The following is a 19896-nucleotide window of genomic DNA, read 5'->3' as shown; positions in this document are numbered from 1 at the left end:
ATTGATGTACTACATCTCCCACCCTTGCAGATTGATCCTATCCTAGATTGACACCACCCAATAGGTCAACTCTAACCTAGAGCTAAATAATTTATGTGTTTGGTAGATCTTACAATTTCAAGTCCAAAACTAAGTCTATTTGTTTCCCAAAGTAGTACCAAGGGCAAACAATTAGATCCTATATTCCATTCACTTTTTAAGATTAGTCTCTTATTTTATTTATTCATTTCAAAAAATTTACTTTCCATATATATAGTCTTAATTACATTTTATAACTCTTTCTACATTAGGGTTTTAAGGATCTTGCATTCTTTCTCTAATTCTATAATCATTAGATCTATTTTTTTCATTTTTTTCTCCTTCATTGTTCAAATTACATTAATCTACTCAGATCTAATAGCCCTAGAGTTGTAATTTAAAGGATCAATCTCCTTAAATTCCCTTTGAGGATCAATTTCCTTAACTTCCCTTTTCTAATTACTTCACATTTAACCTTATACACAAAGAAAATCTCTAACATATGAACATTTAGGTCTGAAATAAAAGGGCTAGGATCTTAAAGGAAAAACATTACAAAACTTTGGATTGTGCTAAGAATATATTGAATTAGAAAGACTCAAATATCAAGGAAAACCATCTTGATTTCCATGAAGATATCATATTTTAATGGTCTCAAAAAATTTTACTAGAAGCAAGACTTCTTAACAACTTTGGAAAAGGAAATGCTAAGATATTTGCACGATAGTTGTGCCTTTAAGAAACCTAAGAATATTTTTAATGAATATTTTATAATATTACTCCCATTTAAGAAATATACTTTTGATTTTACTATATTTTCCTTTCGACTTGATCTACTGCAATACTCATCAATAGAAGATTATTCTACTCTTGTTCATGCATTATTGTTTAGCCTAAAATAAGTGTGCTAGGAAACAAGATGTGCTTGGTTTCAAACAAAAGTATTTGGAATTGACATGCCCTTCCATAGTTTTAGTGATTTTTTAAAAGAAACAAGTATTCTAAGGCCCTCAACAAGAATTATAAATAGAAATAGAGATATTGGATATTCTTATCTCACTCCCTAAGAGGAAGAGGAAAAGACATATGGTACCACATTCACAAGAAATGAGAACATAGTAGCCAAATACAAGACTAAATCCATTTGTAATATTTCCTTTTGAATCTCATTTGATATAAAACTTGTATGAGAAAGTTCCATGATATTTAATCATATCCAATTCTAGAACCATGGAGGAAAATTGGTTTGAATTAATAGATTAGGTTTTGAGTCAAACTTATTGACCCAAGTTTCATTAGTAGTGGTTCATAATAATCCATCTCTCATGAGATGTTGTCAATGTATTCTTGAATTTCATGGGTTCTTTTCTTTGAGTTTTGTGTTCTACAACAAACCTGTAGCTTAAGGTATGAAATTGTTATATTTTTTTAACCCCTTTTGGTTTTTCTTATCTCTCTTGTGTGAATATGATTTCTTTAACCTCATGTAGGCCAAATTTGGACTTGTTTTCTTGGTTTATCTTTTTGTTTTGGCCTCCTATGTTCCTTTTGATCTCTTTCCTATTGTCTCCTTTAGGTGATATACATCTCCTACATGTAGGAGGAGATCTATGGTATTAAAAAGATCAATGACATTACTATACAATGACTACTTTCATCCTCTATTTATCCCATTAATGTGAATTCTTCTCCTCTTGAGATAAAGAATGTTGAGATGAGAGAGGCGATGCAAATTATAACATGCAAGGTTTATGGAGCCTTATTAAAATCCCTGTTTAGGGTTAAAGGACCTTATAAAACACCTTTTTTTGTGGTCAAAGTTCTAGGAGCCTTTACAAACTTTGATAATGTTGTAAGGAAGTTTTGTTTAATTTTTGTATAAATTGAGAATTATCTTGTTAGTTTTTAAATGTTGCTAATTATTTTTTGAAGGTGGGGTTTTTGTTTGGTTATGCTCTATTTTATTGGATTTTTTATTGTCAAGTTCTAGATCCCTCCAAAATCTATTTGTATAGGACGTTTTTAAGCCTTGGTAAAAAAAATCATCTTGAGATTAATATACATCAAAATTATTACATGTAATTTCTCTTCCGTGTTTTGTCAAAATATCAATCACAACACTAAAATAATAAATATATAAAATGACATTAATTTTCTAGAATTGGATGTGTCAACATTCTAAACCTCTAATTGTGACTAGTTTGTGTTCAAATCTAACTATTGAATAACCGTTTGGCTTAGGGGAGAGTTGACAAGACTTGTCACAAGGCTTGGCTTATATTATGGGCAACTAGAGGTGTTATGGTTAATTGTGAATGTTGTTAGAATTGTGTGGAGTGGCTCAGACAATAAACTAGTGACAGTTATGGATTAACTAGCATAAATTAAGATAATAAACATAAAGGCACATGGTAAAATCATTTTCAAGTAGAACATATAAATGGAGTGGTCCACATGATTTAACCATAGTTAGATTACAATTCCTTTTATTTAACAATCTAAGATTTAATAATAAAACATATAGAACATAATAATTGGGTAAAGTACAGCAGAAGGATATTACATTCCACAAAGAAAGAAAGAAAGAAAGTGTTACACTAGATAAAGAAAGTTGTGAGAGAGAGAATTCTAGAGGTGCAAGATAAACCATGGGTTTTTTAATTTGTGAAAAAACTAATGACAATAGTAATGATTGTGATGTAAAGAAATTCCATATGAGAAACACTTCTGAGCCAAAGAAATAAGATAATAAAAACGTTCTTCTTTCACTTAAAATGTGGGTTTATTAGATAAACATTGAATTGCAGAATTTTGAGGAGGACGGATTCCTAGGACACGGGATTCTTACTTTCAGGAAGAAAACGTGACCATTACGTTAGAATTTGCCTCCCAAGTCTTTCATCGTCACAACACGCAAGAAATCCCAAAATTGTACATGAAACGCAGGTATTGAACTTCCATGGCCATCTCTGTCAAAGAAAAGTTACAACAATGAAAAGCCTACCATGGAAAAGAAGACGAGCAAAAGTGGTCAAACTCTCTGCCATAAAATTCGGGCGTACTTATTCTCAAGTCTTCACAAACCGACGAACAATATCTCAAATGGAGCCACAATAATGATGTGAACGCTCTTCCAAATTCTCATTTCAGTCCCCACCTATTTATTATATCAATCTATTTGTGAGGTGAGGTTGTTGAAATTTTGTCTTGGTTTATGTTGGTCTGGACCTTACCACGTCATCTCTAACACGTCTTCCTTACTTGGTCATCAACTGCAGTTCTCCTTTGTTTTCGTATTTAAATTTAGGTTTGCTGTAGTACAGACTCCCAACGCTATGAAAGTCTACGTAATGTGTCTCACATGTGTATTTCTCTAATATTTACACATAGGAAAAACAAATTCGTTCAAATTCTTCTGGTAAATTACATTTGTGTTGTGTTTTCTAAGGGGAAAAAGAAAAGAAAAAAAGATGGCATTCTCTGTACCACCTTGCTCTAGTTTTCTTTCAGAAGGGTCTTCATCTTCTCCGAATTCATTGAGGAAATCTGAATTGCAGTCCTCCACTGTAAGAGATGATGAAGAAAAGAAGAAAAATGATAACTGTGAGGGAGTGATGAGGAGTTGTGTTGAAGGGAAGGTGTTGAGATGGCCTCTGTCAAAGCTTAAAAGGAGAGGTCCCACTAGGCTGGAAATTCCATCAGGACGGCCATTGTTGGACATTGAACACATTACAAGTGAGGCGTTGAAGAAGGAAATGTATGTTCAAGGCTCCAACTATTCTGTGGCATGTAAAAAGGGTTGCAGGAAAGCTATGGAAGATGCTCACAGTGCAATCACAGATATTTCTGGCTACTCCGGCCAAGTGGGTAAATGTGTACCATAACACAGATTTGTGTTTTATAGTAGGTCATTCAAAAAAAAATCAATTATATTAAAAGATTGTTTATTTCTTTTAACATAATATAATTTCTAAGTTTTGATTGTGATAATTTCATATTTCTTAACCCAGCATTAATATTAGAAGATAACAACAACAATAATGGCCAACAGAGAGATTTTTTTCAAATTTCATCTTGCAATGGAACACACTGGAGATTTTATACGATTCTTATTGGGTTATTTGATTCTTTACTTCTTCAGCGATATGAATTTTCAAGATTTTTATGTAATTCTAATTATTGGAGATTCTTAGGGGACAATTATTGATATTTCTGGCCATTGCCATCATGCTGGTTAACATACAACTCAACAGGGCTTTATGTTAAACAATAGATCTTTCATGAACAATATTTAATTACATTTTTATGAACTTTTGTATCTTTGATATAACGAAATTTCTTGATTTTGATTGTTTGATCAACGTTTGAAATCATATTACAATACCTGAAAATCAGAAATCAAGAAGAATATTTTTCATTCATGTATTTACATAAAACTATACAAGTACATATATAGTTGTGTGTCAAATACATAAAGCTACAGGAAAGGAAACAACTATAGGAAAAAAGAAAGAATCAATTTAGGAAAGAATAGTTTTGAAAAGAATCAATTCAAAGAATCAGTTCAATATTACAAACAATCCAATATTGCAACACTCCCCCTCAAGTTGGTGCATAGATATCCCACATGCCCAGCTTGACCAAAAACTTTGAGAACACTTGACCTGAAATTGCTTTGGTAAGAATATCGGCCAGCTGATCTTCTGAATCAAATCTTAGGTAGCTTCACAATCTTCTCATCCAACTTCTCCTTAATAAAGAATCTATCTACCTCCACATGCTTTGTACAATCATGTTGAACCGGATAATGAGCAATATCATATGTTGCTTTATTGTCACAATATAGTTGAATTGGCCACCTAGGCGGACAACCCAAATCTCTCAAGAGAAGTTTTAGACACAAAACTTCACATACTCCAAGTGCCATACCTCTAAATTCTTCCTCCGCACTTGATCGTGCAGCAAGATTCTATATTTTGCTTCTCTATGTAACGAGATTACCTCCTACAAAGGTAAAATAACCTAAAGTAGAACACTTGTCATCTACTACTCCAGCCTAGTCAGCATCAGTATATGCATCCACACTTTGATAATTCTCATTTTTAGTGAATAAAATTCCTTTTCCAAGAGCAGACTTAATATACTTCAAAATGCACATAACTACATTCATATGTTGCTCTACAAAATTATGCATAAACTGGCTAATAATACTTAATGCATAGGCAAGGTCTAGCCTTGTGTGTGCTAAGTACATCAGCCTTCCTACGAGTCTCTAAAATATACCTTTATCAACTGGTACCTAATTAGACTCAATACATAACTTCAATCCTTCTTCCATGAGTGTATCAACAGGTTGACATATTGACATATTGGTTTCCTATAAAAAGTTTAAGGCATACTTTCTTTGAGACAAAAAGATCCCTTTATCAGATCGAGACACTTTGATGCCAAGGAAATATTTCAAGGGATTGAGGTCTTTCATTTCGAATTCTCTGAACAAGTAATCCTATAGAGCCCTCCTTTCTTTAGGATCATTTCTTGTAACTATCATGTCATCCACATACATATAAGTGCAGTGATCTTACCCTGTTGACTCTTTAGGAATAAAGTATGGTCTGAATTGCTCTGATGGTAACCAAAGGCTCTGATTAACTTTGTGAATCTTTTGAACCACGCACTCAGAGATTGTTTCAACCCATATACTGACTTCTTTAATTTGCACACCTTCAGACTATGTATTTCTAGTATCATGCAGTCGGGTGGGAGTTCCATGTAGACTTCTTCTGACAACTCTCCATGTAGAAAGGTGTTCTTCACATCAAACTATTGTAATGGCCAACCCAAGTTCGCAGCTAGAGACAACAAGACTCATACTATATTAATTTTAGCTATAGGTGCAAATATCTCTGTATAATCGATCCCATAGGTTTGGGTGTACCCTTTTGCTACTAGTCTCACCTTAAAGTATTCAATTGTACCATCTGCTTTGTACTTAGTAGTATAAACCCACCAACATCCAAATGGTTTCTTTCCTAGTGGATAGTCAACAAGTTCCCAGGTATTATTTTCCTATAATGATTTCATCTCCTCATTCATAGCAACTTTCCACCTTGGATCAACTAAGGTTTCTTGCACATTGTTAGGAATAGATACAATAGATAATTGATTTAGAAATGATTGATTTGATTCTAACAAACAATGGTTAGACACATAATGACTCATAGGATATTTAACTTTACTAGAAAGTTTGGATTCATATGTGGATTTAGGGATACCTTTGGTGAGATGTTGAGGTACTTATTTTCTAGATGGTTCAGGAACATGCTTGGTAAGCGATTGGTATGGTGTGAGGGGCTCGGATGGAGGTGGACCCACAAATTCAATTTCTGGGTGTTCATCACTACTTTGAGCTAAAGTTTCACCTACTTCTTGATTAACAGTTTCAAAGAGTTTCCCTTCTCCAGAGATGTCCAAGCTACCCACATCTTTAATGACGTGAACATCCACATCTTCAGAGATGTCCAAACTACCTACATCTTTAGAGATGTGATCATTATAGTCTAGAGTCTGAATTTCTTTCTGGTACTACCCTTGAAGTTCAGGCTCAAAGGAAAAATACATCAAGTCTTCATGAAAAACTACATCTAATGTAATAAACATTCGTTGGGTTGGAGGATGATAGCATTAGTATCCCTTTTGATAAGCAACATATCCTATAAAGACACATCACAACGCTCGAGGAGATAACTTGTTGGGTTGATGCTTATGGAGGTGTACGAAAGCTACACAACCACAGACGTGAGGAGGTAAATTTGGGACAAGTGGAGCAACAACTACCTCAACAAGAGCTTGGGATGGTGTATGGAAATCAATAGTGCTGGAGGGTACTCAGTAGATCAAATATGCTACAGAGGTAAGTGCTTTGCCCTAATAGGATAATGGCATATGGGCTTCTATCAGAGAAGCACACACAACCTCCAACAAGTGACAAATTTTTCTCTTGGCTACCCCATTCTACTAAGGTGTATTGGAACAAGTAGTTCGATGAATAGTTTCGTGTGCTTCTAGATACCGCTGAAGTTCAAAACTCAAATATTCACCTCCATTGTCACTACAAAGAACTTGAACTTGTGCATTGTACTGAGTACACATCATGTTATAAATTTTTTGAAATAACAAGTCCACATCACTTTTAGACTTCATTAAGCATACCCAAGTCATCCTAGTCTAATCATCAATAAAAGTAACAAACCAATGTGATCCACCCAAGGTAGTGACTTTGGACGGACCCCAAACATCAAAATGTATGATCATAAATGGAACTAGACTTTTATTCAAAGTTAATGGAAAAGAAGCACGATGGCTTTTTGCAAGTTCACAAACTTCACACCGGAAGCTAGAAACATCAAATTTTGTGAATAAACTAGGAAATAATTTCTTCAAGTAACCAAAGGAAGCATGTCCCAGACCTTGATGCCATAACCAGATTTTAGATTTCTACTTGTCCCCCTCAAAGTCATCCATCACTAAAACTTAACACAGCTTGTCTGAACTCTTTGACACCAAGTCCAACTAATACAACTTCCCTCACCTAACACCACAACCAATTGTTTGTCTCATTTTGATGTCCTCAAACATATATAAATCAGGCCAAAAAATTACAACACAAAGTAAAGTAGTGGTGATTTGGGAAACTGACAAAAAATTGTAATCCAAAGATGGAACCACTAAAACATAATCTAGATTTAAAGTATCACTAAGAGGTAAGGATCCTTCTCCAATAATTGGGGTTGGAGAGCCATTCAAAGTGGAAATTTTTTTTGTGAGGACGGTTTAAGGGATGAAACCTATCTAGAATCAAATGTCACATGATCTGTAGCACCAAAATCAATTATCCATGCACTATTAGAAACAAGTTTAGACATATTTAAAGACTTACCACCATTATTTTCTGCTGCTGCCAATGCTGAGATTTGTCCAACAACATTATCCTCTATCTTTGTTTCAAAAATTGATTCACTGGAGGTCTTGGAATTCTTCTTTCATGAATTGCGGCTATAATCCCACCATTCTGGATACCCAACAACTTCAAATAGTGACTTTTGGTATGACTAGTTTGATTGCAATGGGTGCATTTGTAGGTGGATTTATCAGCACTATTAGTGATCTTAGGCAGCTTTTGAGGAGGCCCATTCTGATTAGATCAATTTTGAGTCACCATGGCTAAAGCTTCAGTCTTTTCTAGCTCTCTAAACATTGTTGTGCATTGAACAGATTCATGGTGGACCAATGGATAACATGCTTCTAATTTAGGAATAGGATCCTTTCTCAAAATTTCACCATGAACTTGTTCGAAGTCACTGTCTAATCTAGCAAGAAAAATATGCATCCTTTGTTGTTGAACTGATTTTTAGTAAGATTCAACACATTCTCACTTTCCATGATCATTGCATCACGATGATCCAAGTCACCAAAAATCTTAGTTAATTCTCCATAATACACAGAGAGTGTTCTGCCTTTTTTTTTGGCAGAGAAAGCCCTTTGATTCAAGACAAACACCTGCAATTCATTTGCTCCATCATAAAAAGTCTTAGAAAGAACTTTCCAAATATCTTGAGTAGTGGGTAAGTGAATGTATCGCTTCATATTTTCTGGGGACATAGATATCAACAACCATCTTTTGACCTTTTGATTGTCTGCATATCACTTCTCATATCCATCATCCTTCTCGGTAGGTGGTTGTGAGTTACCACGAATGAAAGAGAGTTTCTCCTTCTTAGCAATATGCATCTCCATGATTTGAGACCACAAATCATAGTTTGTTTCATCAAGTATAATCCCTGCCTTGAACAATGAACCTTCAGATTGAATAATATGGGAGTAGGTTTGCTCTCAAATACTTTTGAATCTAAATCGGCCATGGTTCAATGAAGGGATACAAATGAGTCAAGCTTCAAAGCTCTGATACCAACTTGAAAATCAGAAATCAAGAAGAATATTTTTCATTCATGTATTTACATAAAACTGTACAGGTACATATATAGTTGTGTGCCAAATACATAAAGCTACAGGAAAGAAAACAGTTATAGGGAAAAAGAAAGAATCAATTTAGGAAAGAATAGTTTAGTTAAGAATCAGTTCAATGCTAGAAACAATCCAATATTGCAACAATTACCCAATTATATTAACACTGTTGTTAATTTTTCTAATATAGTTCTAATCATGTTATGAGTCTCTGATTCTTTAATATAATGCATGAGTTTAATGATTTCTGCTTCATTTTGAATCATATTTTATGTTTCTAAATCACAGAAGGAATGGGGAAATAATAAACAGATCCAGATAGAGCTTTTAAAATTGCATCTGGTAATGCAACATTCTACATTGTTATTTATTAAACATTTTATTGTTTAGGCTGCAGAATATGCTGCTGAGCGACTCGGCCAAAACATGATGGATGCATTCATTGAAGTAAGACAAGATTATGACGACATGGAGCAGGCGGTCAGAAGAGCTTATTTCTCCACGGATACAGCATTTTGCATGCAAGTAGGCCACTCATCTTACATAAGTAGCATAATCGAAACTTTTAAGCATTTTTAATAATCAAACTTATGAGATGCCTTCTCAACTTTAACCTAAGAATATGTCGTTCGTAATAAATCTTACACAATGCCCATTTCAGCGCATAAGCAGCGGGGCTTATTGTGTAACAGCATTGATAAAAGAAGGTAAGATGGTAGTTGCCAACGCTGGAGATTGTCATGCAGTTTTAAGCAGAGATGGAATTGCTGAAGCCCTTACACACGACCATAGCTTGGAAAGGAAAGACAAGCGCCAACAGATAAGAGATCTGGTAAATATTACAATTATTTTTTGAAGAAACCATGGAGAGCCCCCTTTATTTTAAAGCCTTTAAATGTTTGTAAGTTATTGATTTAATAATTATTTGTTGATGTGGTAGTTAATTTTATTTATTTTTTGGATGTGGCTATCTTCCTACAAACTGTACAGTTGATCAATTTTCAAAATATGGAAAACATTATGAATTTTTTTGAAAATCTCAGCATTTGATCTTTATGATCTGCATAGATTGTAGTCTAAAACAACAATTTTTTTACTAATAGTTGTATTTAAAAAGATGTTTTCATTAATAATGATTAGTATCCTTTATTCTAAAAAAGCTAGCAATCATGTGTTGCCACTTCAGCTACACAAGTGTGGGGTTTCTAATGTACTATAGTTTGTCTCTTTTATTTTGAACTTTTTTAGATACGTTAACAAAACACATACTAACATGGCATCATATTTATAAATTGAAGACTTGCCCTATATAAATAAGAATGATTTGAAATTTCATCTAGAATTTTGAGAAGTGCAAAATTTAACTGTTTAACTAATAAATCATCTTCCTTAGAAAACAACTCAAAAATTATACCAATAATACAATGAAACCTTTTTATCAGCAATATTCACATCTTTTCCAACCTAGTAATCACTATCTAAATTATAATCTCTACTTGCAGTGTGGTTATGTAGATAATCACAATGGTGTATGGAGAGTAGAGGGAAAGTTAGCCATATCGCGAAGTATAGGCGATATAAAGATGAAGAAATGGGTAAGAGAAGAGCCAGAGTTGAAAAAGCTTAGCATTATGCCTAACTACGAGTTTTTAATTTTGGCATGCGATGGATTATGGAATAAGGTACGTACCCGACTACTATTACTAGGCTTTGGCCTCTAAGCCTAGTGTTAGATTATGAAACCAATTGTTTCTTATTAGGGTGGTTTATATTTTAAATGAAATTTAAATTCTTAAGTTTCATAGTTTGTTTCCCACGTGTGTAATCAAGAGGCTGTGCAATTGGCAATGGATTTCTACAATAAGGATTCAACGAGTATCTCAAAAGTAAGAGAGCATTTACTATGGTCATGCAAAAAACTTGTGAAGGTAGCAGTAAATAGAGGGAGCAAAGATGATGTAACAGTTTTAATTGTGGATCTCATGCAATTTCAAAAAAGAGATTGAATGACAAACTAGAAAGAACGTGTAGTGTTTAGCAAGTTAGTAAAGTTCTCTCAAATCGTGGGTTTCTATGAAGTGGTTCTTGGAATTGTTGAGAATTTTAAAGAGTTCTCATAGATTTGGTAATGTTATAATTTAAAACAAGTCTATTTATAGTTTGTTTTCTTTAAAAATGGGCTATTATAATTTTTTAATAGTGGTCAAGTTAAAAATATTGAAGTTTCAAAATTTCAAGAAGGCAGTTTTATGAAATTTGGTTAGAGATGAGGAATGCCAAATTAAAAATTATATATTGGAATTTAAAAACTTGTTGGTAAGAATTTAAGAATGGTAGTTAGGTAATCAATGACAAGCTATGAGTCTCATTTTAATGAAATCTACTTGAATATAAAAACTAAAACATAGGGGCTCTTACTTTTTTACACAAGATTCTATTTGAGCATGGACAGTGACTTGGGTTGCATCAATAAATACGCAGGAGTGAATAATGTGTAACTTATAAGCTTTAGAGTTTTAGGTATTAAGTTTTCTCTTAACTCATGGTAGTTATTATGGATAAGGAGTATATAGACTATAACACACTTCATGCTCAAAGTAATTAGATAATTGTAACCTTGCACCTTTGGCTCAAAGTTATATGTAGAACTATTGAGAGTAGGGGATCAAAGATAATGAGACATCTTCCCACATCTAATATAAATATGAAATGACTAAACTCAAGAACTAAGTGCACGTTTGGTTGTTGGAATATGATTTAGGAATTGGAATCTAAAATCCTTGATTTGGAATTTTGGAACTTGAAATCCATATTATAGTTTTTGGAATTTATTTAGTGATTGTTTTGTTCAAACCCAAAAATATTTGATATTCAAAAAAAAATTATTCCAAGCCTATTTGGTTCAAAATACAAATATATGGTTCAAAAAATGAGTATAAAAGTTACAGTGAGAAAGGTGATTCATATCTCCAATTTGTTCAAGGACTTGTTCATGGCACTTTGAACTCCACATATGCTAAAAATTGATGGTCATTGCAAAATAAAAATTCAAGAAAAAGTTAAAAGAAAGACAAAAGAAATTATATATGTGTAGTACTAGTTATTATATTTAATCCAAACATATGAGCAGGTGCAAAAATAGCCAAAATTCTTCCCCCAATTTAAAAAAATTGAATTCATATGAATTTTTACAGTAATCTTTCTGATTCAAGTGGCATCTACTAATTTTTACAAAATGACATTCAAAGGGTGTCCGAAGTAGATGCAAAGGGTATCATTTCTTGAAATGCCTCACTCTCTTGGTTACAACTCAATTAAATTTTAAAAAAAGGTGCAAAAAAAGGTGCTCCCAAATGGGCATATGTATGTCAAACCCATTAAATTTCACTTTTAAAGTTGGAATCCTCATGTTCAAAAAATGGGATTAAAAAGGGAATTAAAATAGAAATTTCAAATAATAAGTATTTTGAGGGGAGATGTAGTTCTTGTTTTGGGGGTCAAATGAGGATTCTGAATCCACATTTACTCAAATTCCAAGTCCTATTTTGTAGACCCAAATAGTGGATTAGAATTTTTTTTGATTTTGAATTCCAATTCTCACTCAAATAAGCAATCCAAATGGACCCTAAATGAAAATTTTAAAATTAGAAATGTTAGGGATCAAGAGTTGGGAATACTTAAAAGGGTAAATTGATATGAAAAAATTATGAGTTATGGGTTCAAGGAAAAATATGTGCTAGTAAGAAAAGTGTAAAAAACTAACAAGGATGAGAAAGGTTGGAGGAAAGCGATGAAATGAAAGAAAATTTTGAAGTTCTAATAGGAAAATAAAACAAATAAAATTCTTTACTAGAGTTCAACATGGATTATTGCATGAAGAATAGAAAACTAGAGAAACAAACTTCTATGTTGCAGATCATATGGTTTATTTGCAAGGAAAATTAAAGGTGGAGAAACAAACTTTGAATATTTCAAAGGCAAACCATGACAATTATGATGAAGAATCATCAAAAGTTTATTTATCAATTAGGAGTTCTCCTATGGTAAACATTTCTATTTTTTAAGTTTTTGGCATGAGTGTCAAAAATAAGTATGATGATGAATGAGAATATAAAAGTATATAATGAAAGGGGAATATGATATCTAAGTAAGGAGTTATAAGGATTGCCATGTACAAAAAGAGTTTTGAAAAAGATTTTACAAACTACATGTTATACTAAGGATATAACGAGAAGGAAGTATGTAAGTAGGGGGAGTTCTACAATTTTCACTAAGTACATAATTTATTTCCACTAATACCAAAGGGGGAGAATGTTTTTAAATTATTAGATAGCAGCTAAAAAGATAGGGGGCTGACTTGGAAGTACAAAAAGGATGAAAAGTCAGCCGAAGCTTACCTCCCAGTCATCTAACCGGTACAGACTTCAAACTTCAAAAAAATATATAATGCCCATAGCCAAATTAATAGTGCCATTAGTACTAAAACTAGCAGCAAGAAAAAACTGAAAAATATACAAACAACACAAAAACAAATCGTTGCTATCAGTTCCACATATCGTCATAAGCATATAATGTAAAACGCCATAGGGCAACTAGTTCATAGTAACCAACAACAAAAAAAGGAAAAAGAAAAAATACTAGACACAGGGCTAGCTACCCTCATTCTTCACAAGATCCTCATCCTTCTTCTCCTCTAGTGTGTCCTTATTCACATCATTTGTCTCCACCTTGACCGGTTTGTCTAGGATCGTCCTCAACCAGTCCTACACCAGGAACCCATAAATGGATCAAGTTGTCTCACTCTCCTTGCCCAAATCCTTCTCATCTTTATTCACCTACAAAAAGTAAAAGGGTGGTGGTCACATAATACATGACCTTGGTGGAGAATTCCACCAAAGTATCAAATTTCTGGTAGATACCAATGTGATTGTCTGCCAGATCCCTCATCGACTGCTCTATCCAATCTAGCCTTGTTATGGACTTGTCTATGGCTATGCTTTCCATTTTTTTACCTACCTTTAGGAGTATCTTTCCTATGGGATGTGATGTCTGCCCCCCACCCCCTTGCTTCTAGTCAAGTAGCTTCGAGGGTGTTAGAAATATGAGAGGGGCTAAGGGGGCTAGGGATAGGCTTCGTGTCCTGAGGGAGTCTCTTCTTTTTGGCAAGTTTAACATCACTTTTGGTAGATTTAGAGTTGGAATCATGCTTGGGGGGTGGGGGGACTTAAATTTTTCCAACTAGAGGCATTTGTTGATCTTCTCTTGGAAGTTTACTTAATCTTCCTAATGTCTGTATTAGAGTTAATGAGGCTAATTTTAACCTCAAGGCCAACGATTTTCTTGATTTTTTTGTGGCTAGGACCAAGGTCGAGGTCTAAAGAAACTTGAGGGGTGGCAAAAGCCAGTGGATTGACCAAGAGTGAAAAGTTTTGGGAAATATGATGGATATACATTTTGTTCATGAGACCCTAATGGATGAGGTAGAAGGTTTTACCCTCCTCTTGTTTCCTCCTATCCTTAAAGATATAATCTTCCATAGAATGCAACAAAAGAAATGGGAAGGAAATATGGTCCAGGTTTTTGAAGTGATTAAGAATGGGAAATGGTAATAATAGAGTACCTAGAACTAATCCTCAAGGGTAATGCACCTCATAATAGCATAGTAGATGACATCTAAAGATTTAGGAAGGGCGCCCTTGGAAACTCACCATGCATTTGCACCAGTTCCTCCTTGAATTTGAAGAACTTCTGTAGATTGGTTTCCTCATTAACCTTGGCCTACCTGTGCCAATTCCTACCTTCCATGACAAACTCTCCAACCTTCACAATGATTTCCTCTAAGATTTCAAAACTCATCGAATAGTAATAGTCACTTTTCTGTCTTAGGTAAAAGCACAAACCTGTGTCACCTTTTATAAAGGAAAGTGATATAAGAATTTAAACTCTTCAAATTTAAAGACATAAAATTGGCATTTGTGTTTAAAATTTGAAGATGATGTAAACTAATGAAATGTTTAAAATTGGAAGAATTTTATGTCTATAATTTTTTATAAAAAAAATTGAGCAAAAAAATAATTTATTTTTGAATTTTTAAAGTCTATTTTTTTTTTAAATGCTAAAAATATAGAGTTTTTTTCTTGTCAAAAAAATATATTGAAATGATCATATCTTGGTCTAATTATGGAATATGTTAGAGTTAACATCTATACCTAGTGCACGAAAAAATAAAAATTGAAATTCAGCTGATTTTTTCAAGTCATAATTGGTCAAAGTCAAAGTTATCAGAAACTAACAGTTTTTTTCTCCTGTCAAAATTTTTCCATCAAATCTATATATATTTTTAAAAAAATTACATATTCTTGAAGAATACTCTCTCCTCTAGTGCAACATTAAAAAATAAAAAAATTTGAACACGATTTACTATTTTTTTCCTATTTTTGAATAGACATCTTCCTGAATCTTAAAATACCTACTTGTAATATTTTCAAATGATAACATATTATCCATTATCAAAATAATTAAAAAAATATATGATCATAATCTTGACTCCAAGACCTACAAAAGTAAAATGAAAAGATCAAGGAAATATGATAGAATAAGAGATGACAAAATGAAAAGTCATACAAAATGTAACCAAAACCAACCTACTAAAATTCCTAAAGAGGATGAGATTCATGAAGAGAATGAAAGTAATGAAGAGGGAGAAATTGGCACTTCTAATGATAGAAACAAATTAGAAGGCATAGAAAATTTGATGGATTTAGATGAGGAACTACTTTTAAACCAAATTCCATCTAAAGATATGATAAATGATAACACTATTAGAAAGAATTGTCAAAACATGTGGGATGAATATTTCAAAGATAAAAGTATATTTGGAAAAGCATAATTATTTGTCAAGTTATTTAGGAGAAAAGATACGAGACCTATTTTGGAGTTGTTGGGTGTTGATAACAGAAAAAACCATGTGCATAATAATAAAACAATAGTTAAAAACTTGCAAAATGTTTATAACAAAATTGACAACACAACTCGAGGAGGTGATTTGAGTAATGCAGAAGAGCATTGATGACTACTATATCTAGTAGAAAATTGACACATAGAAAATAGGTACATGCAATTTCTGATGTACTACATATATCTAGAAGAACAATTCAGAGATACATCAAGAAGAGAAATATGCTAGATGATAACATTGATAATAACTAAGTGAATATTTGTAGATTTCCTCGAAAAGACAAAATTTTTGAAGATGTAAAAAGACAAATTATTGTATTTTGGACTCCACATTCTCATGTTTCTTCCAATAGACATGATACTATACAAATTAAAGATCAAGAGACAGGGGCCAAAATTGAACATCCAAAACATTTCATAGATATAACTCAAAGTGAATTATTTCAAACATTCAAGCAAGAATTTTCAAATGTCAAAATATGTCAGAGAATGTTTGAGATTTTGTGTCCTTCCTTTGTACGCATAAGTAAGATTCGTGAAAATTGTTGTCGTCGAAATCATGTTGAATTTGGTCTACACTTGCAATGATATAAAAAAGTTATGGCAGTACTTAATCCTAATTAGGTCATCCCTAGCAGTACAACATAATTTTTGAAGTCCATATTGTCTGATAAATTAGAAGATTTAGATGAGTTCAAAGTACAATGCATCTGTAGTGCCTACCCTCGTTCACATCTTTTCTAGACTTATTGTTGTTGTTATTATCAGACTTTGATGGACTAGTTTTATGTTGATGGTTTAGTGGTATTGTTTTGACACTATCAGATATTATGATATGGATTCAGTTGATATATGATGAGATCATTTAGACTTTACATTTCATGTATGTATGATGATCATTACATTGTTTTCAGTTATTATTGATGATTAGATGGATTGTTTATTATCTTATGTGTTTTATTATGGATACTTACCCCATACTTGCATGTGTATGGTGTGCGTGTTTTCTTATTGTATGGCATTTTTGATGTGGTTAAGGAAGGGAGTCGTAGTCACCTGCTTAGTCGGGATCTACATGATGCACCACTTCCTGCCATTGTCTGTTTAGCTTAGCATTATATATATTGTATGTACATGCATGATTTTTTTTGCAGGTTGCAGGTACCAGGTATCGACTTCCCTAAATTGCTAGGATGAGCGTACCCTATTATACTATCTCAATGATAAGAGAAGGGAGATAAATTCTCAAGTCCAAATCCCAAACCTTTAAACCAATTGTCCTAGTGAGGTAGGACAAGTATCTGAATATTTTACCCACCAAATGTGTTGGATGACATGATTTGTGATTTTTAACCCTTTAGACTGATTTTGAGTGATTTGCTCTATGATGGGTTTTCATATTTTATCAGTGAAGGTCTATGGTGAATTTTCTATTAATTAAGTCTTAATAAATAGATTTAATTAATAAATTAATTATTTTGGAGAAAATTAATAAAATATCACGATCTTTGATATTTTGAGTATAATTAATTAAATGAGAATTAATTGAGAGAAAAGAATTAAATAAAAGAAAATTAGAAATTAAAAATTAATAATAATAAAATAATAATAATAAAGTAATAAATAAATAAAATAATAAAATTTACAAAAATTAAAATGAAAGTTATAAATATATAAATGGAAATTATATTAAAAAGTGGATTGGAGTTATAAGCTTGCATGGGAGTTAACGCACTTCTCTATTTCTCATGTGTCAACAACACAGGGGTTAGTGCATTAATTAAGCACATGGTGTCTACAACCCTATGGCTCATCTTGAAGGTTGGAAAAGACCCATGCTTAGTTGGTGACACCTTCCAGCTATTTCTAGAAACATTCTAGAGGTTTCCTGAGAGCTCTTTATATTCAAGCATCCCTAGAAGCTTAGACATAGTGTTTGGAGTGCAATTGGAGCATTGGAGGATTCAAGAATTCTGAAGGAGGGAGCTTGCTCTGCGGGTTTTCTGAGGAAGAGCGAATTAGCATCAAAATCTGGGTAGATTCTTGTGATTTTACTTATGCTATTTCCGCATCTTGCATTCCCTATCTTCTTCGTGTCTTCCATATGTCTTTTGAGGAATTTCATATTTTTATGCTTTCTCAATACGAGCAATTAAATTTATTTGAGAATTCTATATGCATAGATTTGAAAGGAAAACGGGGCTAGGGTTTAAATTATAGCTAGATCCATTAGAAAGTTATTGAGAAAATTTAAAGAGTAAATATTTTAGAATCGTATATATATATATATATGATTTTAGGTCTGCATTTATATATATATATATATATGTAGACACACACACACACACATATACATTTAAATATATATATATACATATATACATATATGCATATATATAATTATATTTATTGAATGTTCGAATGTTGAATTTCATTTTTTTGTAAAACGTTTATAATTTTTTTTATTAAATCGAATGAAAAAAATGTTTATTTCAAACGTTATTGAAAATTCCAATTAAAAAATATATATGGGAGGGGCGTATTTTCCCCATACCGCATGTAAATGATATGAAGCCTGCGCACTGTACCTGCAGTCGCAGGCCCTGCGACGACAGGCAGGGTCGCACGGCCACTGCCAACGGTGGTGGCTTTTTTTATTTTTAAAAAGAGGTTATTATATTGAATGCCTCCGTTTATATATGTAGCGCATGAATTATATCAATCGAATTTTGTTATAATTCGGTTTTACAATGTTAAAGATTGTGTTATTTATGATAGAGGTTGACAATATACATGTTATTATATATATATATATATATATATATATAAAAGTATATATGTATATATAATTAATTATAAATGAATATTATAAAGTTCTAAATTAATGGATCACTCTTTTAATATTTGAAAATATTGATATTGAGCTTGTCAATTATGAAGAGATATTAATAATTAATTTAATTAAACTCAGTTTAATTAAGATTAGTTATTAGAATATATAATCGAAGTTTTGATTCATTGAGAGTGTCAATTTTTAAACAATGTTATATAAACAAAATATTATTAGACCAATTAGAAAATTGAGTCTAATAGTTTTCGGGAGAAACTTTTATCTTTCAAACAAATACATGGGTTAGGAAAAACATGAAATTTCTCCACTTAATATAATTTGGAAAAATGTAAACTAAGACTTTTAAATTCAAATCTGAAAACTTAGCAAAACCAAAGCATGTGTTTACATTGTGTATTCTTTATGCTATTGTTTTGGGTTTTGGGTTGACTAGTGTTGACCAGTATAGGAGGTCTACCAGAGGCTTGGGGGTTATGTGATTGTGATGTCATGATGATGTTTTAATCTCGATCTTTATAAACCCAACCATGGTTTGTGATGGAATGCTCTATGTATTGGATGTGATTACTGATTGTTATAGTTGAGATTCTTGTGTATAAGACTCTTGACCTAACCATTATTTTGGTCATCGATCAGTTATCCTTGATTATTTTCTAGTCCCCATGATGGGACTAAGATGTGGATTTATTCTTAATGATGTCATGTTGTGACATGTTTGACTGAACCATTTTTGGAGTCTTCGATCAGTATGATTGAGATATATATTTTGGTTATTGAGAACCATTGGATATTTGATTATCAGTGATACTTCAGTTGCCAATAGAGAGCTGTTGTGTTCATGATTTTCTATGGATGTTTGCTCATGGAGATTTGATGCTTTTATGCATATTTGATGATTTTATTATGGATTATCTTTTGTGATTATGAGATTTATGATTCCATGAGCATTAGGGTAGGACATCTGCATGTAGTGACAAGAAGTGGCTTGCAATGGGGGCCGGGGCCCTAAGAGGCTCCCAGGGTAACTCATTGTAAGTTGGATTAAT

The 19896-nt window shown here is 32.6% G+C and overlaps 1 protein-coding gene across 1 annotated transcript; it reads left to right on the top strand.

Annotated features, from left to right (window-relative positions):
* The first annotated feature begins 3488 nt into the window (after positions 1–3488).
* On the top strand, positions 3489–11048 carry LOC149568562 (putative protein phosphatase 2C 2). Its single transcript, XM_089816745.1, has 6 exons — positions 3489–3881; positions 9331–9384; positions 9433–9567; positions 9704–9874; positions 10545–10724; positions 10848–11048. The coding sequence occupies exons 1-6, from the start codon at positions 3489–3491 to the stop codon at positions 11046–11048; spliced, it is 1134 nt and encodes a 377-aa protein (XP_089672871.1).
* The last annotated feature ends 8848 nt before the right edge of the window (positions 11049–19896 follow it).

This window comes from Cupressus sempervirens, chromosome 3 (assembly GCF_028749045.1).
Source record: "Cupressus sempervirens isolate cs-2001-9-10 chromosome 3, ASM2874904v1, whole genome shotgun sequence".
Lineage (NCBI taxonomy): Eukaryota > Viridiplantae > Streptophyta > Pinopsida > Cupressales > Cupressaceae > Cupressus > Cupressus sempervirens.
The sequence above is the reverse complement of the archived record's forward strand: the minus strand, read 5'-3'. Positions and strand labels throughout refer to the sequence as shown.

Excerpts from the sequence above, each read along its gene's own strand:
- LOC149568562 (XM_089816745.1), top strand. The coding sequence starts at position 3,489 with ATGGCATTCTCTGTACCACCTTGCTCTAGTTTTCTTTCAGAAGGGTCT. Across the intron at positions 9,875-10,544 it reads GCCAACAGATAAGAGATCTG|TGTGGTTATGTAGATAATCA; the intron begins GTAAATATTACA and ends CTCTACTTGCAG. Across the intron at positions 10,725-10,847 it reads GCGATGGATTATGGAATAAG|TTTGTTTCCCACGTGTGTAA; the intron begins GTACGTACCCGA and ends TAAGTTTCATAG.